The sequence below is a fragment of the Nelumbo nucifera genome, chromosome 3 (assembly GCF_055504915.1).
Source record: "Nelumbo nucifera cultivar China Antique chromosome 3, China Antique-T2T, whole genome shotgun sequence".
NCBI lineage: Eukaryota > Viridiplantae > Streptophyta > Magnoliopsida > Proteales > Nelumbonaceae > Nelumbo > Nelumbo nucifera.
In genome coordinates, this window is record NC_142651.1 from 36,664,405 (window position 1) to 36,691,807 (window position 27,403).

Here is a 27,403-nt window from a genome sequence, read left to right on the forward strand (position 1 = left end):
GCTGTTGGGTCTTCAAATCGATTTGTTGCACATCTCTCTCTGGCTCAATTGGGAAATATTGTAAATACAAATATGTCAAAGTGCAAAGCCTTCTTTGTAAACTCAAGTTTGGAAAGAATACAAATACAAATATGTACAGTACAAATACATAGAAAGTAATATAAAATATAAAGTTTTGCACTCTACATATTTGTATTTGTACATTTTCCAAACTGAACATACAAATCTGTACAGTACAAATATATAAAAATGATACAAAATATTAAGGTTTTGCACTCTACATATTTGTATTTATACTCTTCCAAACTGAGCCTAAAGTTAAGTGGTCTACGCCAGTCAGTTTGAAAGACCTTAAAAATTTTGTTAATTTTAAAATTTTTGGTACAAAAATTGTAGGCTAATGTGGTTTTACTAAACTACCTTGTAAAAACATTTAACAGGTAGGATTGAGGGAAAAACTAAAGGGCAAAAATACCCTTTAAATGTTCTGTAAATTTTCAGAACATGCATTTAACTTGTAAATATGGAAATTGGTTATCTTTTTTCATTTTTCCTGGAGTTCACTTTTAATATGTGATTAACATTATGGCATTGTCATCAAACTCTAAAGGGGTGTTCGTTTTTTTTGGATTTTGAGAGGGGGAAAGTTGGTCAATGGGACTTTGACCAAGAAACGTAAGTTCTTTTTTCAGATTTATGTGGGGACCAAGGAAATTTTATTTTTCTGGGTATTATTTATCCGAGTAAGTGATATCCATCTCCTAGGTGGTTAAATAACTTTCCCACCCAGAGGGAAAGTTGCCAACACTTGAATGGGACAAAAATGCCCCTTCTAATAATTGTTTTTTATGGCTAAAATGGTCATTGCCTTATTTATATGGGTAAATGCACTTATTCGATTAAGTCTTTCATAGGAAACACTTACCTAGGTAGATAACTTACCGAAAAGCGAATGGGTTTAAATAAAAAATACTGGAAGCCACGAATGGTTATCTTGTTGGCAAATCCACTTGTCCCCCCTTGTTGCGGGAAAGAGATGTTGGTCAAGACTTAAGAATTGTCTCTTTGTGGAAGAGACTGAAGCAATCCCAATCATGAACACCTTGCTTTTGTGTCAATCTCTTGATACAATCTGTTATAATACTTGCAATTATTTGGATTCAGGAGAAATCAGCTATGCCCGTGGTGCCTATAATGGAATATGTTGTCTTCCTATGGAAAAACAAATATACAAGAGGATTTTTTTTTGATAAAAATATACAAGAGGAAATTAAGGCCATATTTGGTTCAATTCTCATTCTTTCTTATTCTTACCTAAGATGAAATTCTTAAATGGACAAGAATGGGTAAAAATAGGCAGAATGAGAAAATATTGCTATGAATCAAACATTTTTTTCCTAAAAATGAATTATTTCAGATTGATAAGTGTCATATGTTGCTCATTTTCATTCCTCAAGAAAAAAAAAAAAAACTGTGCCAGTATTCATAAACCGCCAGCCTAGGTCTCTAAAATTGTTGGCATGGATGTTTACTAGTGGATGGCCGATAGTTAGGGTTGTCAATTAGACTAGATTTGGTCAAATCTGATCCAGTCCAATATTGGTCCATTTAAAAATGGGTTTGACCAAATCTACATAAACCAAGTCCAATCTAATTCAAATAAAGTGCAAATGGATAGGATTGGGTCCAATCTAATCCAAATTGGATCAAACACCAAAATAACATGAGAAATCCAGAAAATGTATAAAAAACTACAACACCTGCTATAGTTCAATCTAGTCTAATTAAACTACAAACGGATTGGGTTGGGTCCAATCTAATCCAAAGTGAATGAAAAAAAGTACTTTTGCAAAAGTGTTTTCATAAAAGTATTTGATAAAAGTGCTTTCGTAAAAGTATTTTCATAAAAGTGAATTTGTAAAAATGCTTTTATAAAAGTACTTTCGTATAAGTGATTTTGTAATAGAACTTTAGTAGGAATGCTTTTGTAAAAGTGCTTTTATAAAAGTGCTTTTGTAAAGGTACTTTCATAAAAGTGCTTTTATAAAAGTAGTTTCGTAAAAGTGCTTTCATAAAAGTACTTTTGTAAAAGTGCTTTGTAAAAGTAATTTACTTTCATCCTAAAAGTATTTTTATAAAAGTGCTTTTATGTAGAAGTACTTTATATAAGTGCTTTCATAAAAGTACTTTTGTAAAAATGCTTTCGTGAAAATACTTTTCATAATATTACTTTTATAAAAGTGCTTTTATGCTAGCTTCAGTTTTGATCCAATTTGATAAGGTTTGGATTGGATTGGACCCGGTCTATTGGCACTCCTACTAGCAGTCAATGTTTGACGAGGTGAGTTTTCATTGTAGTCCGCTAGTAAACATCTATGACAGTAGTTTTGTAGGTAGATTTTCCTCAAAGAATGAAAATAAGCTACCTCAATTTTATGCTATCGGCTGATTTTTTATTTTAAAAAGAATGTAACCGATGGGAAGAATTTTGTAACTGAACTGTTTCAAATTTTTGAAGTGAACAAAAAGAAAAGAAAAAAAAACCATGGTTTTGAACTTCCAAAAAGCATGTTCTTAGTTGTTACCATGAGTGTCATCAGTTCCCAGTAAAACTTGTTTCCATGAATCAATACAATCAGCAAGGAAACATACTGAACAAGATGTAATCTCAACACGAACAAGATATTATAAACCTAAAGGAATTCAACAGCGCATAAATAATCTGAATCATATTGAAAGAGACTTCAAATGAAACATCAAAGAATAAGGAGAAAAGTGGGAACAAGGAAACAATTCAAAACTTCTAAATACACCATAAAGATTAAAGACAGTCTAATCAAGAGAATGGTTTTCTGATTAGAGGTGTAAATCGGGTCATGCCGCTCATGGCCCAGCACGAACTTGGACCGACCCGACATGACAGTCTGCAGGCCATGCCAGGCCTAGCATGATAATGTGGGCCGTGCTAGGCCTAGGGTTTTAGGTCCACGGGCCGGCACGGCCCAGCACGACTCATATATATTATTTATATATATTATATATATTTATATAATATTATATAAATTATAATTATACAATAATATATAATGTATAATATATTAATAAAATAAATATTTTTAATTTTTATTATACTAATTTATTTAATTATTGTATATATAAACAATTTTATACACACAATTCATATAAAATTAAAATTTTAAGTTTTTTGTCATTTTTTTAAATAAATAGCTTTAGCCAGATGCACAGCCCAACCTAACCCAAGACTCGACACACGGGCCAGCCCTACTTGTGGCACGGCACAGCACGGCACGGGCCCGCACAGGCCTGGGCCATGGGCCGTGCCGAGCCAACCCCCAAATTTTTCACTGGGGAGGCCGGCACGACCCACTTTATACCTCTATTTTCGATACTCTAAGAAGCATGAGGCAGAGCAATCCCGAACGGATTACGTCTGGTTACCTAGTTTGCACTAATGGGGTTGGCATGGGAACCGCCCCTTCTACGGTGGTAACGATAATAATAATAATAATAATAATAATAATAATAATAATAATAATAATAATAATAATAATAATAATAACAATAATAATAGATTGTTATTTAAATAAATATGAAACAATTTTTGATAGATTAATTTCCTAATTCAGTTTTCCTAAAATTTTTAATAATTATTTAGTTGAATAATAATAATAATAATGGACTATTATTTAAATAGTTTTAGAGAATATATTTTTGTAGATTTATTTTCTAATTTTCTAATTATTATTTATTTAAAAAATTATGTATTATTAGTTAAAGAGTTTCCCTAAATTATTTGATAATTGTTTACTATAATTACTTATTTTATAGAAATTAGTAAATTATGTCAATTAGTAGTATCTTTTATGAATAAAAAAAAATTGTTGTAAAAATTTAATGAAAATTTCTTAAATTACAATGATTAATGTAAATTATGCTAAACATTAAAAATTTGAACATTTATTAATTAACCAATGGTTAGTATTCACTAATGGTTGGTCAGTTTCAAGTGACCAACTCCCTAACCCGACCAGATCAGTTTGGCTAGCCAAACAATTTTCAACCGAACTGAATTGCCTAGAGAACACTCCTAATTTCAGCAAAATTAATAGTCTAATCTCTAACAAACAACAATAGTTTAATCTCCAATAATTATTGAAAATTTATAGCAAAAATACACAATTGCTGAAAATATATTTATAACGAAAATACAATAAATAACTAATAAAAGGATTTAATACCTCTATGTTAATTAATGTACTTTCACTATTTCAATATTATTTACTTTTTTCATTTATTTATATTTTATATTCATATTAAAGTTACCATAAAATTTTGTATTTTAATCTATTTTTTGTTTTTTAAATAATGTTTAAAATATGATTTAGTATTCAACTCTTTAAATTGAAAACATTTAAAATTTATTTAAAAATAGTATATAAAACATAAATAATACCTTGCCCCACCCCAAAGAGGGTAAGTTTTCTGAAGTCTTAAATAGGGATGGGGAAGAGATAGGGTGGGGATGGGGGAAATATTTTTGCTCCAAATTAGGGATGGGGTTTGCATATAATTCCCCAAACCCAAAGGTAAATTAGTAAAATATTAGTAGATTTAATATTGACTTTTAAAATATCTTTAAGTTTTTCCTCATGTTCTTATAATCCTAGTATTCCACAATTTCATTTATAAATACCCCTAAATTGTCATAATCCAATTCCTAAAATACCCCAAATTTCCATAATACTATTTGTAAACTATCCACAAATTAGATTACTTTTAGGTGGTTGCATCGAGGTGGGGAAAATTTGGGGATTCCCCACCCCCAACAGGGAATGGGTGCCCCGCCTCCAACCCACCCCGCCACTGGGACGAGGCTGAGATGGGTAAAGTGTCTTGACTAAAGGGGTGAGGGACAGGGAGGGGTGCCACATTCGTGCATCGCATGGGGCCCCGATAGTTATAATTACTTTTGTGCTTTTGATAATTTTTTAAAGTTATAACATAATCTTGTTATTTAATCTATTTTTTGTTTTTGAAATAATATATAAGATATGATTTTGTTATTAATATTTGATATTTATAGTATTTAATAATTAGTTATTTATCACATTATTTAATTATTTAAATAATACCATTATTTTAAATTTTAGAATATTAATTATTTATTAAATTTAATAGTCCATGAAATTAATTTTGTAAAATAGAAAATCATTATTAATTCAAAAGTTATGAAATCTATTATAATTATTATTCTACCCTTAAGATTTTTTTTAAATATTAAATAATGTATTAATATTCATTATTTAAATAATATGCAAAATATTTAACCTTTTTTGTTATTTAAATTTTTTTATTTAAAGTTATTATGCAATTTTAAATATTTTGTGACATAATTATATAGCTATTTTTAATATTTTATTATTTAAATAATCTTTATTTATGTTTTTAAAGTATTATTTATTATTAAACTTATTGAATAATCCATAAAATTATAATTTATATTATTATTACATAATTTCTTTATGAATTTCATAAAAATAGATAATTATTAATAATATGAATATTACTAAACCTATTATAATTTTTTTTTGTATTTCTAATAAATATTTTAAAGTTATTAACATTATTTTATTATAACATTTAAATCATTGTTAAATGTTTTAATTAAAATTTTCTTTAGATAGATATAGATGAAAAGGGGAGAGGATAAAAAGAACTAGATATAATTTAGGAGATAAATAGGAATTAGGGAGAGATAGAGATAATTTAGGAGAAAGTAAGGGATAGTTAGTTTCCTTGTAAAAATGAGAGGAAAAAAGAAGATAAGCCATGTTAAGTGGCAACTCCTAGTGCTTCTAGAGGAAACCTTGCACCCCCTCTGGAATTGCTCAGTTTTGGTAATGGAGCAAGGAGATGACTGCTGACATGGAAAGCTCTACTTTAGTGTGTGGTGTGTATATATATATAATAGGAGAGACCTATGTCATGTAGGGAAAAATCTAAAAGATTTAATAATGGTCAATTTTAGAGGGGAAAATCTAAAAGATTTAATAATAGGGGGGCTCTTTTGAGAATCTGAAAAGTCATGAATACGAAACAATAATGGTCAATTTTAGATAATATCCCACTATAGGAAGGGCAAGACCGCAAGAACCATGTGGTCCACTTGTATGGTCCCAAAAAATTTAAGAACTTCATTTGAAAATATTACTTAAACAGCATTGATGTAAAATCAAACTAGAAAACAGTAGGCATGGCGTGGATGAGGGTTGCCCAATTTGTGGCCACAAGCCACAAGTGTGAAACCATCAGTCATGTGATTCATGCATTATTGTCGTATCATTATGTGAACGTGAAAAAAAAAAAAGCAAAATACTTTGGGCTGTTGAACATTCTTGGGAATGCCAGGTTACCATAAGAGTGGGGTCAAATAATAATTAGCCCTATATTTTTGACCAATAGGATGGATATGGGCATGAATAGGTTAGAGGTGAATGTACCCAATTCATAAACGCTCTCAACAGTATAGGCTGTGAGCCCCAATAACTAAAGTTATCCCTCAGTTCAGTGGGCGTTATGGTCTGGAGGGTGTAAATGCAAACTTGTGGAAATTGTGGTCGGACCATTGTTTGAGTATTGTGGGCCAGCCAATTGGCATCCTGCTGATTTATTTCAAGATATTATGATGCTAAAATTGAAGATGCGACAGACACTAAAAAAATGTGATTAAAAAGATTTGAACCCGTAACATTTTTGGCTTTATATGCTAATATGTAAATATGTAATGGGCTATTAGAGAAGCCCCACCACAATGACAAGGTTTTTAACGATGTAAATTAAATCTTAATTGAAAATTCAAGTTCTCCAGTTTCATTCGGCCGAGCACCACTCATTCTCCCCCTTTTTTTTTGATATATAACATTTCTTTTTCACGTTTTCTTTTGTTTGTTTTCAAACAATTTTTATGAAGTCAGAAGGGTATAAGAACTTTGACCGATAATAACCCAGAATTCCAGCTCATTGACTTCCGGTATCATTTTCGAAGCTTGTTTTTCTTTTATTAATAAAAAAACGGTCATGTGGCTCACATTGCTTTGCTCGAATTCAATGGTGAACAGGTAATGTAAACTCGGGTCAGGTGGGTGAGACAGAGTCACTGAGACAGATTTGGGCTGAGAAAGCGAGCAGCACATGTTTACTTCCGACCTATTTATGTAAGAATAGGATGACTAAGCTCTTGTCCTTTTGTCCAAACAACCAAAGTTGGAGTTGCAGACGACAGAGGGAGAGGAACCCAGATGGGAATGGTTTTCATAATGCGTCTATAACCCATAACGCTAAATAATTTAGCATTTACCCAAAACAAAGGAAAAGGAAAACTACTGTCATCACTAATCAAAACTTATTATCCATAAAAATGAAAAGGAAAATTACTTAAACCTTTCCTGTATTTTATTTTGATACGTATTTAAACCTTTTCTGTCTTTGGCTTTTGCGAGGAAAATTACTTCAACCTTCCTGTCTTGTCTTTTTTGAGGAAAATTAATTAAATCTTTCTTTCCTGTATTTTTATTTCTTGTAAAAACCTTCTATCGTCATTTATCATAGTCATCATTATCATTATTTGATCCTTATCCAATTATGTGGGGTTGGTTACATAAATACTGTTTTCACCATTTTTTTCGCTTTTGTGTTCTGCCCATGTATCTCTATTAATTATTTTGGTGTAAAATGTTGATTGATGCAATGTATTAAAGCTTTTTTAATCTCTTTTTTACCCATTAAAAACCTTATCGGGATTAAGAGTTATCAAATTATCCCCCAAAACCTTACTGGGTTTGAACTTAACCTCTCATAAATGCCATATTAGTGAAGAGAGAAACGTTGTTTATTCTTTAGGGAAAATTCTACTTTCGTACCTTGAACTTTAGGGGTAGTGTCAAGTTAAACGTATCATTGTAATGTCTAAATTTTCAAAAAGTGTCAAGTTGGTCCCTAATGTTAACCGATCGTCAATTATATATTGAAAATATCAAAATTATCCTTCAAAAGAAGACATTGTTCATCGTCTTCTACCTTGAGATTGAACTGGTTGAGGTGCTTGAGATTCTAGACTAATGAAGTCGTTGTCTTCTACCTCTAGATCTGAAATACATTTTTGTCTAGTTATTTCTTTGCTTTCAGTTATTGTTTCCCTCTATCACGTTTCATGTTTTTTTTTTTTCTCTCTTATTCTTTACAAATAACCGATTCGGTCTCAAGGTAGAAGACAATGACCAATGTCTTCTTTTGAAGGGTAGTTTTGGTATTTTTAACAGATAACTGACTGTTGGTTAATGGCATGGACCAACTTGACACTTTTTAAAAGTTTATAGTGGCACGTTTGAAAGTTTGGGCACTAACTTGACACTACCCCCAAAGTTTAGCGTACAAAGTGCATATTTGTAATTTTAATGTCTTCACTACAAGATAATTTTCCAAAAAGAAATGTTGGATAATTAATGAAAGGGTGTAGTTGCATATTTATTTGGAAGTAAATTTATCAAAACACATGACTTTTTTATAAAAAATAAGTATAGAAGACATTTAAATATTAGCTAATAGACTTGTTCATGGGTCGGGTAGCTTGACAGACCGGCCTGACCTGGCCCATTCTAAGTTGGGATTGGACATGACTTTGGGGTCACGGGCTCGGGCTTAGGCCCAAAACCCCAAGTTCGACTTTTCCATTAAATATGCAACCAAACCAGCTCAAGCCTAAGTTTGACTTGATAATAGTGAGACTTTCATTATTTTTGGGTTTTGAGGTCTTTTAATATAAATAAAACAATTTTTTATTGAACAAAAAAGAAAAAAAATTCTTTTTTTTTAATTACTAGCTAGGCTTGGGTTTAGGCTTTATATGAGGGTCGGGCTCAAGCTCAAACTTGAATGTATTATGTTAATGCAGAGACAAAACCCGGCCTGACCCATGAATAGGTCTCTAACTAATAGTCAAAAAACACATGAAAGGGCCATAAGTATCACAAGAATTTCCAACATCATCATATTTTTAGTAGAAATTGTTATGCATTTAGAGGATAGTTGTCAAAATGGGGAAGCTTACACACACATGTTAAGACTTATGCATAAGAGTTGGATACTACCTTTAAGCTTCTATGAATCCCAGCAATCTCCCTTTCATGTGCTAGTCTCTTTCACATTAGGTACTTCACATTTCTCCTTAAACATGTTTTCATGTGCTTACACACACATGTGCTAGTCTCTTTCACCATAGGGAGCCATTACTCAAGGTGAATAACGAAAAGTCATCTATGGGAATCACCAACCACACTCAACTATGGGAGTAAATTCTGATGGGCAAAATCATCATGAGAGATGAACCACTCTTGCAAACTAGTTGACACGATGGGAAAATTGGCAAAGCCATGAAAATCATCACGTTCATCTATCAAAACTTGCATTCAACCAAATTTTCAACTCTAATACTATTATTGACATTGAAAGGAGTAATCAAAATCGGAGAACTTATGCATACACATAAGGGTTGGACACCACCTTCAACCTCTAAGTTTAAGCCATTAGGTTGTAAGTCAATCTTTATGTATAATTTCCTTCTATCTCTCTTTTTCTCTCTCCCCAATATGTAACCCTTTACTCCATACATTAACACATAAATCTCAACAAAGATGACATACTTTTTCTTACAAATCAAAAACTATAAAAAGCAAAGAAATGGACACAATCTAGACACCGACCACTTTACTGATCGAGTCTTAATTTGTTACGTGGTTGGTTTTGGGGGCAGGTGTGCCTCATCAAAGCCTTGTCCCAATTATTATGGGGTTAATCAGCTTTTCCCATGTATTATCAAAATAAAAAATAAATAAATAAAAGAACTACGAATATTAAAGTTGCAATAATAGAAGTTCAATAGTTGTGAAATGTGATACCATTCCTTTGCCTTTAGTTTACGCCTTTAATCCAGTGCTGTCAGTGGGTCCAATTGGGTCAGATATTGAGCAAAATTTGTTCTGAATCAGACCCTATATTGATCATTAATAAATAACCCACAACCAACCCAATATATAGTCTATATAATAAGGACCACTGAGTTTGACCAAACCCGATTGTAATTTTCTCTTCTTTTGGTTGGGTGAAAATCCGATTGTAGTTGGGAGCGATACTTTTAACTTTCTAATTGGGCAATAAATTATTCATTTGTTAAATGGCTTGGCTGGTTGATAATGTCTCCTGCTGGATATAATAGAGATTTGAGATCAAATTCTAGCTGGGTTGGGGGTTTATGGATTTGGGAGATGAGTTACCCCGTTGTATTTAGGTTGTATTCAGTGCTACTGTTTCATTTGGCATTCCTTATTTTAAAGATTTATTTCATTTTTGTAGTTAAAAATTTAGTGTTTATTAGGACATTTTAACTGTAAAAAAGAGATAAGTTCTTAAAATAAGGAATGCTAAATACAGTCGATGTACCCATTAGTTCCCTCCCAAAGGATGAGAGTGGTGTTTGGTTTGGTATGGATGGAACTGGTCTACGATATATTGTGGATGGGTCCTATCTAAACCTCAATTTCTCATCCATTGATTTTTCTCATGGATGTGTCTTGACCATACCGTGGATTGTTTGAATGTTTGGTTTGGTGCATCTCAACCACTAATTAGTGTACATTTTTTTGTAACATTTTATTAGAATAAAATATTTTTCTTATGATTTTAAGGTTATATTTTTATGACTCATCATTTTTCATATGTTTTAGTAACTTTTGTTCTCTTTATTACCTTTTTTTTTAATTTTTAATGAGTTTTATTATTAGATATATTCATATTTGCATATTTTATCCTCCAAAATTTGGCATACATGACTTTATATTCTTATATTTATTAATAAATACATAATGACGTTCTACTTTAATTTAACCATTGTTATTTTGTATTATATTTATTTCTATTTATCTTATTTGTAAAATATAATAATTTTTTTTATATTTGATTGACTATAAAGTACATCTTACAAGTTATACATAAGATGTATGGAATCAATCCATAGGGTGTTGATGAGTCCACATCACATTTGTTAGAACACCCCCCTTGGGTGTCAACCGTTCAATCCACACAATTTGTCCATATTACAAAAACCTGCAAACAGTGGCATGATGTGAATCTGTCCACATCACAATAGTGTAGTGTGGGCAGATCCACACCACCATACCTATATTAGTTAACACATCCTTAATTGTTGATATTTGTCTAGGGACTTTTAACCTTCAAAATTTCAGAAGTGGGCCATAAAAATGTTATTTAACTATTAAAACAAGGTTTCTTAAAATCTTTTAAAATAGGTGCATCCACCACCTATTGATACAATATGATACGATACACCCAATACAATACAATATGATACGATACACCCAAAATTCCTTTTTGTCTTGTTTTTTTCTTTCTTTTTTTCTTCAACCATATAATTTTTATTCGCCATATTTGAGATTTATCAATGATATTCTCCACCTTTTACAAAAAGTGTGTGGTAATATTGACTCAAATGAATGAGATGGACACGGTAAGACCTTAAAGAGAAAACTGCATCGGAAACGCCAAATGTATTGAAAAGACAATTTTAAAAGATGTATCAAAATACACCTTGGGTACGCATGTGTATAAGAGAAAAATTAAGATATGAATAGAAATATTATAAATACTCAATAAATTATAACACTAAATATAAAGCCTTCATGAGGTGTATATACTTTAATTGTTTTATGAAGAAATACATTGTAGTCAATTATAATTTCATCAAAAAAACATATGCTTAACTACAATTTATAAATTATAATTCTTAAGTTTTAAGGGATGGGAAAATCCAACTATCCTATCCAACCATAAAACATGCATTGGCACAATTTTAAGTGAAAATATAATTAATAATTATTTCTTATTTAAATAATTACTATTTATTTTTATTTTAAAAATTACAAAAAAAAATAAATAAACATTTTATAATATATTCAAAAATATAGAATTAATTATTATTTATTTTTTAATTCTAAAAATATAAAAAATAAAAAAATATATTGAAGAAGAAATTCCAATTGCTCTATGGATATGATAGATAATCCATAGATCTAAAACATACCAAGTCTTTATAGGCTTGTGTTTTCAATTTTTTTGTTATTTTATATATTTCCCAAGTCTTCTTTCATAAAATTTTCATAGATCTCTACTCATAAAACACACAAAAAAAATATTTTGAATATAAAAAATGTAGATCAACATAGATTTAAACATTTTCAAGCATTCAAGTAAAAAAAATACAAGATATTATGAAAAATTGAAAAAAAAACTTATCTATTTTTGCAATATTCCCAAAACATGAAAGCTTTTAAAACATTAATCATTCACACTTGTTTCTTGAGTTTCTTTTGCATATCTAGCACTCTATGAATGGGGTCTGTACTTTTTCATAGTGTGTTGACCGATACACCCCTAATATGGCTTGATACGGGTCTGATACGATGGAAAAAAAATATGATTCCACCGATTTTCCACTACATCTTGTATTGAGCATTAAAATATACGATATGATGCGCCCCGTATTGGGTGTATCATGTCAAAATTTGGAGCCCTAATCATAATGTTTCACCTCAAAAGTCATTTCAGCAATCATATCGGCACCATCTAAGCCTTATCCCAACTATGCATGTGAAAGCTTTGTGAATCCTATTTCATTGATCTATTCTTTTTAGTGTCATATCCCCTGTTAAATTATTAGTACTTAAATCACCTCTTATTACTTAAAGTCATATCCTTTTTGGTCTGCCCCTAATCATTTTTTCAGCTTAACATATCATTTCTTCTTACTATTTAAATCCATTTTTGTTCATTTTCTCTCATTTTATCATCTATTGGACAAGGTTCCTAGAAGTAATTGTAATGATGGTATCCTAAAATATTCATAAAGACATTAAAGAATTTGAGTATATTTTAAGGAGTAAACTTACTATGTCAACATACTCAACCCCATAAAACTTTTAACAGCATGTCAACCCCCATCCAAGCGGTGATAGATAGAGCTCAATCTTCTTGCATTGAAACATTTGAAGTGAACACGAAATGCAATGGGGACAATCATCAAAAGGCGTGGAGGTTTATCTTGTGGCGACCTCCAATAATTGGAACAATCAAAATAAATTTTGATGCATCCTGTTTAAACAATGGTATGTGCTCAATTGTGACCATTGCAAGAAACATTTTGGGAGAGGTGGTAAATTATAAAGCCCACCACTTGGGCTCGACAACCATCAACATGGTGGAAGCTTGGGCTGCTTGGGAGACCCATAATTTGGTAGCAAACTTCACTATCCATTCCATCACCATCGAGGGTGTCTCAATGCTCGTGATTTCTTGTCTCAAGCTTCTCATCGATCCCCTTGGAATTTGTAGAACATTGTAAAGGATTGTTTGAAGATGAAGAATCGAGTGAATGAAGAGATTCTCTATAGTCATGTGTACTTGGAGGCCAATCAAGCAGCAGACTAACTCGCCAATTAGGTGTGGCCATGAGTTGAGCCTTTTACGAGCTATTCGAGCTTGGCTTGGTTTAAATAGAGCTTCGAGCTGAACTCGAGCCCAATGTATAGGCTTGTTTGCTACTCAAGTCGAGCTCGAGCCCAGTGAAGCTTGACTGATGAGGCTCGCAAGCATAGTATTAAATAAATAATTTTTATTACATACATACATACATACATACATACATACATACATACATACATACATACATACATATATAAAAATATATATAATAAATAATTTTATTTTTTATGTATAATAGTAAATAATTTTTATAATTATTTTTTGTATATATAATGTTAAATAATTTTTATAATTCTTAATTTTTTGCCTAAAAAATAAAAAATAATTTTATACATATAATTTTTATTTTTCAAAGAAAAGGCTTATAGTCGAGCTCGAGCCAAGCTGAGCTCGAAATTGTGAGCTATGAACCGAGCTGAGCTTGAGCTCGAACTTGAAACTATTCATGCGAGCCGAGCTCGAATAGCCAAGTATTCGGCTTGGCTAGGCTCGAATCTACCCTTATCACCAATCGAGCCCCTCTTGGTTTTATATAAAAAAAAATACTCAACACTGATGCATGGACAACCTAAAGAAAACACAAGTGCATTCACCAAAAAATACAAAGCATATTTCTTTTCATACATATTTATTTTAGTTTTTTAAATATCCAATAAGCATTAATTAAAAAAAGCTATTACAACATCTAGACAAAGTCACCCGGTACATATCAAAAATCACATGCAAACTAACATTTGGGGATAGACTTTCATATTCCTTAAAATACTCATTTTGAGCCACGGTTTATATTATCATCACAATACCCTCAAAATAGGCCTTATTGTATCTGTATTCAGAAGGGGTGGTAACACATGGATTGGGCACATTTGTGGAAATTCCACCCTTGCTAATATTGTATCAACTGATTTTCCCAAATTTTCATAACTTTATCATTATGTTGTTTGTTCTAAGTAGGGGTGTCAATTGGACTGGATTTGGTCCAATCCAATCCAGTCCAATGTGAGTTCATTACAAATGGATCAGGTCCAATCCAATCCAATGAATATTTTTGTATCGGTCGAATTCAATGTTTGGATCATCCAATCTGTTCAAATTCATTTTAATTTAAATTGATTTTAATCCAAATCCAGTATATTGACACCTACATTCTTATCTTATATCAATGGACCAAATATTAACTTAATCCAACCCAATCCAGTATAAATTTATTATGGATGGATCAGGTCCAATACAATCTAATAAATGATTTGGACCGGACTGGTCCGATCCAATATGTCTTGTTGTCCATCCAATCCGTCCAAATTGATTTTGGATTGGACGGGGTCCAGTCTAAAACCGGTCCATTGACACCCTTGGTTCTAAGTATAATTAGGATTGTTTCTTCACTTCCAACCTGCAAAAACATATTCATGTTCCTTTAAAAGAGGAAGAAGGCAACTTCATTTTTTTTTATCTAGTCATTCATGTTCCTTTTTTGTAGAAAACCATTCATGTTCAATTGATGAATGTATTTTGGGATTCTAATTGCGAAAACATATATATTTTTTGTTAGTTTTGTGATATTTATTATATTTATGCATTTTTGAAAAAATAGAAAATTCCAAAAATTATAAAAATAATTTATTTTATATATCTTAAATGATATTCAAGGTACAAAAATAATTTATTTTAATAGATTGAAATCTAAACATTGCTTGATGTATTATTGGTAAAGTTATTGTATGATATCTACATGTTTTGGGTTCTTGTTATTGATGATCGTAATGTATCTCTCCATATAAACTATTAAGAATTTAAAATGTGCATTTATTATGTGTTTATACCTTACTCATAATCACCAGTTAGCAAACGTTGAATAGAAATTTGGATAGGTTTGGGTTGGCCCTTAACCCCACCCAAAGTCCATAGTTTGGGAGGGTCAAAAGAGTTTCAAAGATACAAAGAGGGGGCTAGAGAGAGTAATGATAGATTTAATGGGTGGAGGGAAGACGTTACAAACATTGACATAAAGAGTGGGGTAGAGAACAGTAATAATATTTCGCATGTGTGACGGCAAGAAGGGGAGACTCTCACTCTTGTGGCGAGAGACCCTTGGCATCCACACACTCCTCTTTCTATTATATATTTGAACTTTAGATTTAGTGTTGTTAATGTATTGGTGGGATTTATATGAATTTCACTAATGTATTCAAGTGTGTATATATATTTTTACCATACCCTTGCATTTTCAAAGCATATTCATATCCAAGCTTACCGATACAATACTTGAAATTGATATTTTGAACCTTGTTATGAACCATAGTAACATTTGCTATTGTTAGCACTAAAATTTGCTTCTTGAAAGCAATGCATCAATCCACTTGTCTTGGTTTAATAACTTGAAAAAATCTTTGAACAGCTTTGCTAATTTCTAGTTCTTACAATAACATTGCTTTAATAGTAGATACTGAATTTTGAGAATCTAACTCCACCATGATTTGCCTACCACCCAATAAACCTGTTCATGGGTCAAGTAGCCCGATGGGCCGACCTGTCGCAACTCAATCTAAGTTGGGCTTGGACAGGATTTTAGGCTCGTAGGCTCAAGCTTAGGCCTAAAACATTGGGCTTGACCTTTTTTTCGAGCCAAGCTTGGGCTTTCTCTAAAAAGCCCGAGTCGGGCCCAAACTCGACTTGATAATGTATTATATAATAAAAATATATTTTATATAATAAAAAATATAATATATATATATATATATATCTTCTTTATTATTCTTCTCCTTTTTCAAGTAATAGTGAGATATTTCATTATTTTTTAGGCTTTGAGGTCTTTAATATAAATAAAATAGTTGTTTGTTGAGTAAAAAAGAAAAAAAAAATCATTTCCCAATTTTCTATCTAGGCTCAGGCTCAAGACCTAGGCTCGATGGTTGGGCCAGACTTGGGATCGAGCCTGAGTATATTCTATTAATACAAAGACAAAGCCCAACTTGACCCGGCCCATAAACAGGTCTACCACCCAATCACTAAACCAACTTAAATTGGCATATATATATATATATATATATATAATGACATTGAAAGATGCTACCTCCTACAAGAAAAGTAAATGAACTTGAGTTGAGAACCCCAAAGGTGACTCTATAAAAATTTTATAGGTGATAAACCAAGTTTATATCATAAAGGTATTGTTCAATATATAAGTTGTTTGTTTTGTAGTAATGAGGAGTGGATGATTCATTTATTTTGTTTTTGCCCTATTGCTAGTCCTTGGAATCTGAATGTTTCTAAGTTAAACGTTAAGGGGTTGTTTGATAACAGCTGAAATGTCTAAACTGAAAAGATTATTACTTTGTCTTTTAGTGAATAAGTTTTTAAGGAGGCTATGTGCTTCTTAATGGTTGAAGCTGAAGTTGGTAGAATACTGCCCTTTAAATAATTTACTCTTTAATTATTTTATCCACTGAATAACAAAACAATAAGTCATTCAGTTCAGCAGCCTCGGCTGTTATCAAACAGTCTCTCAATAATTTTGGATTGTTTGTTAACTATTATGAGGGCGCTAATTAATATTGGACTTTCCAGATAAAATGAGTATACTGTCTTGGGTAGCAACCATCTTTTATTACATTTGACAAAGCATAGTAATTCATATTTTCATACTTGGGTATTGAACTTCAGAAATGGGATAGTTAATATAGAGCAGTTGGTTAGCAGTGTAAATTTTCAAAGAAGTGTTTTGATAGAAGGCTTTTTTTTATCAGGAAGATATTGTGGTAATGAAATGTGATGGTGGAGTTTGGGAACTTTTGGTATCTGTTCCTTTTCTGGTTCCTGTTGAATCTTGGAAAAGGTGGTTAACCCTTTGGATGCGGAACTTCAAGCCATCTTTTTTAAGGCATGCCTTTTGGCTGTGCAGATAAGGCCTAAGGGATGGAAAAATATATAGTTATTTGTTGTAATTCAAAGTCTGTTTTGGACTTCAAATTTAGAAACAACTCTCCTTCGGTCCTTCCCTTGATTTTTGGATGGGCATGTTGATCTTATAAGCTTGTACTCTTACTAGGCCAAAACAATCTTCAACCCAGTTTAGCTCTAAGACTAATTCTTGTGGGACTTTTGCTTTCTTGGCCCCATATTCCTGTTGAGATAAGTGTTTTAGTTAGGTTTAAGGTCTGCATAAGCTTTCTAATTCCAAGTTCCAACTGGTCGGTCATACATTACATTCTAGCCTGAAGAAAAAAAAAAGTTAGTCCACAGTCCACACCGTCCTCGTTTGAACAGTGATATATTTTTTTGAATTGACTTGACCCAATGGAAGCGTCCTCACCTTGTATCTCTAATTTCCAGCCTCGCAGGTTCAATTTTGAACAAGTTAGAATGTGTAAGACAGAACCAGTTCTCCACTAACCCTATCATGTACATATAATTTTTGGGCATTTTTCTTTTGACAGATACTCGGCATTTTCACATCTTCATCTAATTGATTATATAATTTTTTGGAAATAAAAATTGTTGCATTAAGAATTAATAGACGACAATATGTGATATTATCAATGACAAACCGTCATACCGTGTCCGCGCCTCACTCGCACTCAGACGATACCAACCAAAGTTTCAGTCCTTTTCACTCTTGATTCTTTGAAAGGAGTCATCAGTCCAAGAGTGAATTTTGATATCATCCATGGTGGGATTGGGATCGTCGTGATTTCTTTTCACTGTGGTTAAAATTTTGGCGTGGAGATCTGGTATGGTACGGAGCATAAATTATAACCCATAGCTCATCTCAATTCCCAACCAAAGCCACCGCTGCACCGCGTCACTGCAATTGTTTAATTGTAAATAATACTCTGAATTCTGAATTCTGAAATTCTGAGAGGAGAGGAGGAAAGATCATCATCCAAGTCAGCGAACGTGAAAAACGAGACAATTGCAACCACGTAAAACAAACATCTCTGATCTCCCTTTATCATTTGTGTGGAGGGTTTGGTTTGGGCTTTGGCCAGGAAAAGAACAGAAGAGACCACTGCAGTATATATTTCTCTAGCATTCATTTCATCCTTCGGCATCTCTTGGTCCCGATTCCTCTAAATTTAGCGCCAATTTTTGGGCCACTGCTGTGGATATTTTGTTCGCCAAATGTAGAAGGTTGTGTTGAGTCTGAAATTTAAGACTGGGCCTACGGTAATCCTTATAACACGCCTCGCTGCCGCTTATCTTTAAATCCTTATCCCAAGCTGCTGTATGCATACTATCGTTTTCTTCTTCAGTTCCTCTGCTGTCCATATCTGCATCTCCTTCCATCCTCTCTTTCATCTTTCCTCTGCTGTCCATATCTGCATCTCCTTCCATCCTCTCTTTCATCTTTCCTCTTCCTCTTCTCTTTATTAGTTAGCGGGGGTTTTGCTTCTAGGGTTTCATTTTCCCTGTTACTTTTCCCCCGTCGGAACCCTCGAGTTATCGCTGTGCTTATTGCTCTATAATTTGTATTGAATCGAGGGTTCCTTTTTTTTTTAATTCTCTTCCTCCTCCTCCTACTCCTCTTTTTTTCTCCTATTTTTTTTTCCGGGTTATCGATTCTTTCTCTTCAATGGCTGTGGTTTCGGCTTTGTTCGAGATTCTAGAGAGACCCAATATTGGGGATATCTTCATGGAGCTCATGGGGTTTTTCGGTCCTCTATGGATTGCTGTTCTTGTTGGAATTGTGGTTGGATGGTCTTGGAAGCCGAAATGGGCCAGTTTGGGGAGAGACAAATTGGATTCTTCAATTTCAAATCCTCCTTCTCTGTTACCCTCCTCATCCTCCCCAAGGTTGAGTTCATTAAAGGCAACAAACCCCAGTTGCAACTCTTTGATCCCCGACGATGGTCTGGAGAAGGAGACTTTCTCCTCACCACCTACCACGGATTCTGTCTGCGGGTATGTTTGATTTTTCTACTAAACTTTGGTCTTATCCTTCATACTGAGTTGAAAATTTCCCCCAATTGTTTATTTAGTTAATTTGATTCCTAAGTTATTTCATTAATGTCTTACATACTAATGGTATTAACTTTGGTTTGAATGATGAGCTCGACAAGTAGAAATAAAGATTACCTTGCAATTTGGTGTCTAACCTCCCGGCCTTCTTACATCTTTCCTGCAGTTCGTCACAACTTGAAATGGAAAAATCGGTGGCTATGACTGAAGAAGATCTAGAGTTTCTGTGTCAGCTTGCAGAGATGAAAGATGGAGGTCCAGCGTGGATGCATATGATGGACCGTTCTACTCCTAATATGAGCTACCAAGCTTGGCAGAGAGATCCAGAGGTAGGCCATCTCTCTATAATTTAGTTGAACAAATTCAGTGGCATCCCGAAGCTGTAGTTTGTATGCTAATTTTGGAGAACTTCTAATTCTGCAAATTTTGTAACATTGTTCCAATATTATCTTATTTGGGTGTATTTCAATCAACATTTTTTAGAATGGTCCTCCACAATATCGTTTTAGAACTGTCTACGAGGATGCTACACCTGAGATGGTGAGGGATTTCTACTGGGATGATGATTTCCGATCTAAGTGGGACGACATGCTGAAATATTCTGCTACATTGGAGCAGTGCCCGACCACAGGAACTATGGTGGTCCATTGGATCCGCAAGGTGAGGGAACTGTCTTCCTACTATCTTTGCATAAACATCGTTCTTGGTTCCATATGCTTATGGTTCCCAACATTCTGTGGTACAGTTTCCCTTCTTCTGTAGTGATAGAGAATACATAATTGGACGTCGAATTTGGGAATCTGGAAATGCATATTACTGTGTTACAAAGGTATGGAAAGGGGAAACCAATTCTGAGATTTGTTGTGAATATCTTATTAATATGATTCTGTTTCCATTTTAGTTGATTAAGAAATTTTCCTTTCTAACTATTTTATGCTATTTATCTTGTTGATTGAGATCACCTGCATTATGTTGAGTTATCATTTACCTTCTCTGGATGGAAAAGAAACAGCTTAGCACCCCCCCCCCCCCACAAAAAAAAAAAAAGGAATCCCAACCATGCAGCACTTTGAAAAGGTGTATGCCTAATTGCTAAGACCCTAACATGGACTTGATTGGGCTTGGTACAAAGTTGGCTCATAAAATCAAGAATGCAAAATGTTTAACATCAGAATAACTATTTGAAGTATTGCAATTGGGAAAAAAAATAAAGAGATGATAGTTTTACAGTGCTTGAATATGTTTTATATGTTTGATTTTATTTTAAAACTTTCATTTTTAATATGTTTTAGATGCTATGTTTACATTATTTTAATTTGAGACAATAGGTTTTTCAAAATACTTATTTAAACTTTAAGTTTATATTTTAATTAATATTGTGTTTAATATTTTTTTTGCTTTTTTATTTTTTGGGTATTTTTTGCATGTTTGCACCTTGCTTCAAAAAGGTGTGCATCTCGCCTTGCGTCTCAGGCACAAAATGCCCCTTGTGCTTTTGTTTTTTGAGCCTTGCACTCTTAAAACACTACTTCTGGCTTTGTCAATCTGGAAGAGACAAATAGTAATTAACTTTTGCAGCTCACAATGCTATTTCTGGCTTTGTTATTTCCCTTCTTTAATACAAGCTAATGAGACAATTTCATGAGCCTTCTCAAAGAAATGGAACAAATAGGATTCATGAGCCTTCTGGCTTTGTTATTTCCCTTCTTTATACAGTTGTTTTGTTCCCCTTTCAACCATCTATTTGTGAAACAAGCTTCATCTTAAATCTAGGATATAGGCCTTTTTCTATAAGGGTCTATAATTGAGATTTTTTATGACTAATATCACTCATGGAGAAGGCCACTGGAACAAAGGGTGGATGTGGTCCAGGGGATTGAACACTTGGCTGAACCAAAAGGTCTCCATCCAATAGATTGCTAGCATTGGCTTCATCATCGTTAGTTAGATTCTTTAGCAAAGCAGTTTGAATGACCAAGGAGTACAACATGTGCCAATAACATTGGGGCCCAAAATGGCTCTGCACTTTCCTCTCCCCATACTTTAAATGAGCCAAATTTGAGCCCAAATCCATTAACAAGCTGTCAGAATAAACCTCTCTTTTTGAGTAAATTTAATTTAAAACATTGAAACTTATGATTACATTTGGAGAACACTAGAAATGCCATAATGGCGGGGTACTAATGTGAGCTGGAGTCTGGAGGAATGAAAGGGTTCCCAACTTGGTGGATGGCTTTGATTAGCCATGCCATCGCTCCATGTGGCAGAAACAGAATAGATGTAGAGAAACTCCCTACATGACATGATAAGGAGACCTTTTTTCCATATATTTTGTATGCATGACAGATTGGTACTAGCTCTCAATTTGGTTGCCTAGTAGTTTTTGGGCATTTCTGTTGGACTATGTGTTGTGTAAGCTAGTGTTTATCTGACTAGACATTCCACTGATATTCGGTCCTGAAACTTGAATGCAAATGATATAAAAAAAAACTAATCATAGCAAGAATTGAAATTGGTTAACATGGTCTAGCAGGAAAAAACTCCAACTCCCACCCCTTAAAAGGGATCTCCTTTTGTATCACCTGAACATTTTCTGATAGTCAACACTTATTTATTGGTGTTCGATTCCTACTTTTAAAGAAACTTTCAATCATGGGTTATTTGTTCATGTTACAGGGAGTACCCTGCCCCTCTGTCCCAAGGCGCAACAAACCAAGACGTGTTGACCTGTACTATTCTAGTTGGATTATTCGGGCAGGTAAATAAGCACTACATCTCTATGGAAACCTTGTCTTTCATCTCTCCTTGTTTTTTCTTCCCCTTCTTCTGTGTAAATGTATGAGGTGTCGCTTAACCTTGGGAGATTCTTAAGAGCGGGAGGAAATTAAGTTGATTTTTCCTGGGGATATTAAGAGACAATTTAAGATATAAGTATTAGCCATTCATGTTCTTTTGATGCTTGAAATCCAATCAATAACTAGATGTCTTGTGGTGTATATGAACCAGTGGAATCCAAGAGAGGGGATGGTCAGCTGACTGCATGTGAAGTGCTTCTCTTTCACCATGAAGATATGGGTATTCCATGGGAAGTTGCAAAGCTTGGTGTTCGCCATGGGATGTGGGGAGCTGTCAAGAAGATCGATCCTGGTTTACGTGCTTACCAGAAGAATAGAGCAGCAGGGTCACCACTCTCCCATGGTGCGCTCATGGCTCAGATCAACACTAAAATCAATGTAGACTACTTCAGATCCTTAGAAACTACTGGTGACTCAACCGAAGTAAAAACAATAGATTCATCTGAGAAACCATTGGGAAGGAACATACCCAAGCTCCTAGTTGTTGGGGGAGCTGTTCTCGTTGCATTTACACTTGACCGGGGCCTCTTGACTAAAGCAGTCATATTTGGAGTGGCTAGAAGATTTGCTAATATTGGGAGGAGATTGTGACTGAGGAACATTGACTGGAATCTGCAATCAATACAAGTTAATTCACTCATTTGTTCAGTGAGCTGCACTTTTGATGGATTGCCACTCGCCTCTCCTAACAAGAAAAGATTTTGTATCCCCTCTGCTATTTTAATGATGATTCAACTCCAAGAGGTTGTATGTTTTCATCCATTAGAATGGGTAAATCTCACTTGAGGATTTGTCATTGAAACCACAGGCAAATTCAGTTTTTCTTTCACTTTCCTGTAATTTTCCCCTTATTTCGTTATCCATATTTAAGCTGAGGTTGCACATAAAACAAGGAAAATTAAATTATTTAATACAAGGATCTTATGCCCTTAATATCACAGGTAAATTTAGATTTTCTTTCCCAACCATTCTTATCATTCTTCAATTTGTTTTGTGATTTTCATGGAAAGTTTATATTTTATGCTACACTTGATTCTACCTATTTAATGGTATGGAAAAAAATGTCTCCGGAGAAAGGTGTATTGTATTGATTTAAGGCGCAAGCAAACTTCTTGGAAGAGGATCATGTCTCATGCAACCAAGTTGTTTCTTAAATCTTACTATCAAATACTGGGAAAATTGTCATTGCATGTTAGTATAATTTATTTCTTTTGCTTCTTTTTACATGTCTCCCTTCTCCTTGTACAGTTAAGCTCTCTCATTTTGTTCAAGAACAAAAGGACAGGATTAATAGAAGAATTAAAGGAAAAGAAAAGTGATTAAATGTTACTATAATGGTTTTCAAAACCGGACCAGATCAGATGGTAGGACTGGAAAAACCAGGAACTAGTCACCTAATCAGCTCTGTTTCACCCTAACACCAATTTTGTCCAAAACCATTGATTTGGTTAGCAACTGATCCAGGTGGTTGAACCATTAAACTGTTAACTCAGATAACGGTTTTGGCCTTTTTTTATTTTTTTTGTCAGAATGGGTTATCAGTTTAAACCGGATGATTTAGCTCAAATGGGAGCTTTTAGCTAAACCCTACATAATTAATTAAGAAGCATATCTATCAGCTTACGGATTAGATAATTGCAACTCTCAAAGGAACCACTCAACCTAAAAGTTTAAGCTCTATTAGGTGAGAACAGTGTTTTCAATTCATCGTTGACCTGATTGGTTGAACCGTTTGAGCCATCACCTGGTCAGGATTAAGTTTGGTCGAGTCAAAACCTGTCAGGTGGTCAAAAAACGTTGACTTTGTCAAAAATCGTCCAATTTGGCCATTTCAAATGTTGACCCGTTCAACGTGATCATGGGGTCATGGGTTGCACACTCAATGCATGAAAACTTTTGGAGGCCATAATTTTGCACTCCGATGTCCAATTGGGGTGATCTTTTTTATTTTGGTAACTTTTCAAGATCTATGCATCCCTCGTTATTTTCACAATAAACCCCCTATTTTGGCCTCAAAATGATTTTTTAATATTTTTTATAAATAAAAAATTTAAAACTGATTTTTTTTTTTCACTTCATGGGGCTACACAACAGGGGTAGCCCATCCCCTTTCCGTTAACCCCCACCAACCCCTGATGGCAACGGGATTTGAGCACTGAATAGATTTTTATTCTCCACCCCATCACGTGAAACCCTATTGAGCTTGAAGCGCGAATAAGTATAGGCCACACATACCTTGTTTTTAAATTTAATTATAATGAGGACAATGATCAAATATTAGACCACTTGATCAAACAGATTCTAATATTATTATGTAAAAAACCATTCAACCTAAAAGGATAAGCTATTTTCTATTAGCAGCTAATGTCTAATGTATTCTAGAATTCAGATGGCCAAAAAAAAGGTTGAGATGAAGGGAAAAAATGGTTGTATTTGTTACCTTTGAGTTGATCAATACAAATTGATGAAAAATGTATTGTCACATCATGTTGAATCTTTTCATTAGAAAAGTGCGTACGTGAGGTTGGTCGTTGGTGCTTATTTTTTTAAGTAGCAACAGCAATTTAAATTGACCGATAATGTTTCAAATAGAAAAAAAAAAAACTTTCACGCAAAGGCAAATTTTATATTAATCAACCAAACATTTGAGGTAGATACATTCAATGACGTTTGGATGCCAGATGGGTCTACTTGGGTTTTAAAAACAAGATGTTAGTAGTATCAACTCCCTTCAGGTTGCGGAATTAATTGATCAATACCCAAATGAAGTGGAAGCAAGATGGTCCTTTGCACCATCGGGTTCTGCATATAAGGTTCAAAGTAACTTGGACCCTTCGTCAAACGTCACTTGGAAGCAGTTATCAGTTGTGGGCCTTGAAATCTATTCCATAACGAGCTCATCTCTTTTCTTGGAAGTGCATTAATAACCTGCTCCCAACCCAAATGCCAAATCCAAATGGCTCTTAGACAATTTACGTGGAATATTGAAGAAGACTGCCTACTGGCTATCGCCATCTGGTTTCGAAGCTCTTCTTTCACTCCAGAGTTGATAAACACCCACACTTCACACTGAAAAGATTGGCTCCACAAATGGGATGATACCAACGGCAATATGTTGAGACCCACCTTCACGCTAGCCACTCTAATTATGCGGCTTATCTGGAGAGCGAGAAATCAGTTGACTTTGGAAGGGAAACAATTTCAACCCCAGTCCGTCATTGAAGCCACACACGCAGGCTTTACTGAAACGGGTTCCACTCTTGGACCTAGAGCAATTGCTACCGATACTACAGCTCTCATTAGAGATGTGGCCAGATGGAAAAAAAAAACCAGTGCCAGATTACGTTAAAATAAATGTGGACGGAGCAGTTGGTCGTGCTCGTTCAGAGGCAGGTATAATTGTGGGAGATGAAAACGGCTCCTTTCTCCGAGTTCGGATCTGCTGATCACAATACATTGTTGGTTATGTTCATCCAGCCCCACATCTAGAATATGGATGATCACAATACAATCGATGTTCCATATGTGCAGCTGGATGAGCATAACCAGCAATGTGTTGTGATCAACAGATCTCTTCGCAAGAGCAGCACCCCTGGAGGCCTGCCCAACTCACTCTGGATTTGCTACCCACGAGTTGTTTCTACAGAATATCACCACCATGTATTGGGAATATCTACCCAAGAATGATAAAAAGAGATATTTCCAATGCACAGCTGTAATTATTTGTGGGTCGGGATGTGGGAACAACTCGTGAATAACAGATCTGAGCCCTGTACTTTGGCTGAAACTCGAGCCCTGCTAGAGGCATTGGTGATGACAAATTCCCTTCCCTTCACCTCTGGAACACAGTTATTAAAAGTGATGCCAAACCTATTGTTGAGTTTCTGGTACTGGAGCAAAGTGAACGACCGTGGCGCATCAAGAATGTAATTGCGGATTGCATACGCGGCTCTCGTCAACTTCGAAAGCGTGTGTGCAGTTACACTCAAAGGTATTGTAATAAAGTAGCTCACGGCTTGGCAAATTTTGCCATATATGATTTGATTGTAAGCTTGTAAAGTAGGCCGTGCCGGCCAGCATGGCCTGAGGCCCGGCAGAGCCCATATACTATCTATCTATTTATCACGGATTCACGGTCCGCTACAGTGTTAAAGGCCTGCAAAAGTGAGTCGTTCCAGCCCATTATACATCTATATATGATATCTTTGTACTCAATTTCTTGGTCATTTCCCCTTTCATTGCAAATCTTCTTAGTGAATTGTAACTGCTAATTGAGTGGAAACCATTCTGATTCCAATTCTGGAAGATTCCGATTCAAATTCAGACATGAAACCAAATGGACCCTGAATGATTTAGCCCAAAGGCCTCAAAAAATATGGGTTATATTGCCGCATTTTCCACTTCCAGATTGATGGGACTAGATGGGTTATGTGGACGCATTTTCCACTTCCGGATGTTTCTCACCAAACTGAAGTTTATACCAGCTGACTCTGGATCTCCTGCCCACACAAACTCTGCCCACATCTACCCACATAACACCGCACCAGCCGAGTCTGAATCTCCTGCCCACACAAATTCTGCCCATATCTACCCACATAACATTGCAGCTACACATGGAGAACACCTCATCCTCCTAAATGATATTATACAGGGGCAGATATTCTCAATTCACGGGTGTAGTGTGTTGTGAGTAGACTTGGGCAGAGTTCTTGTGGGCAGGTGATCCTGAGTCATACCAGCTGGGGTGGCAGGTACTTGCCAATTAATTAGCACCAATGATATTCTGAAATCCGGATCTCCTAAGTCCTACCCACAAACTGTTTACAGATACCCAATCGTTCAAACTTCAAATTTTCTAGTACATGCACTATTCTTCAGCTTCTACTCATGGTTACCCAAATATAGGTCCAATGGGAAGAACAAAATCAACGTAACCACTGTAACAAGAATAATGAAACATA

The 27,403-nt window shown here is 34.3% G+C and overlaps 1 protein-coding gene and 1 long non-coding RNA gene across 3 annotated transcripts; one reads left to right on the top strand and one right to left on the bottom strand.

Annotated features, from left to right (window-relative positions):
* Nucleotides 1–18,713: 18,713 nt before the first annotated feature.
* On the bottom strand, nt 18,714–19,077 carry LOC148801121 (uncharacterized). The gene is made up of 2 exons (XR_016084046.1): nt 18,939–19,077; nt 18,714–18,884 (listed from the first exon to the last, which is right to left on the bottom strand). It is a non-coding gene; the product is annotated as an uncharacterized LOC148801121 (long non-coding RNA).
* On the top strand, nt 18,882–23,407 carry CP5 (Polyketide cyclase/dehydrase and lipid transport superfamily protein). 2 transcript variants are annotated; one of them, XM_010253192.3, is made up of 6 exons: nt 18,882–19,530; nt 19,754–19,916; nt 20,071–20,247; nt 20,333–20,416; nt 22,264–22,345; nt 22,594–23,407. In XM_010253192.3, exons 1-6 carry the CDS (start codon nt 19,202–19,204, stop codon nt 23,031–23,033), a joined length of 1,275 nt encoding a protein of 424 aa, XP_010251494.1. In that variant the 5' UTR covers nt 18,882–19,201; the 3' UTR covers nt 23,034–23,407. The 2 variants fall into 2 exon arrangements, with proteins under 2 accessions (XP_010251494.1, XP_088757260.1); XM_088901134.1 differs by lacking the exon at nt 20,333–20,416.
* The last annotated feature ends 3,996 nt before the right edge of the window (nt 23,408–27,403 follow it).

Bases quoted from the DNA above. Each gene is read 5' to 3' on its own strand.
- CP5 (XM_010253192.3), top strand. From the start codon at position 19,202: ATGGCTGTGGTTTCGGCTTTGTTCGAGATTCTAGAGAGACCCAATATT. The intron at 20,248-20,332 runs GTGAGGGAACTG...TCTGTGGTACAG, and splicing joins TGGTCCATTGGATCCGCAAG to TTTCCCTTCTTCTGTAGTGA. The intron at 20,417-22,263 runs GTATGGAAAGGG...TTCATGTTACAG, and splicing joins CATATTACTGTGTTACAAAG to GGAGTACCCTGCCCCTCTGT.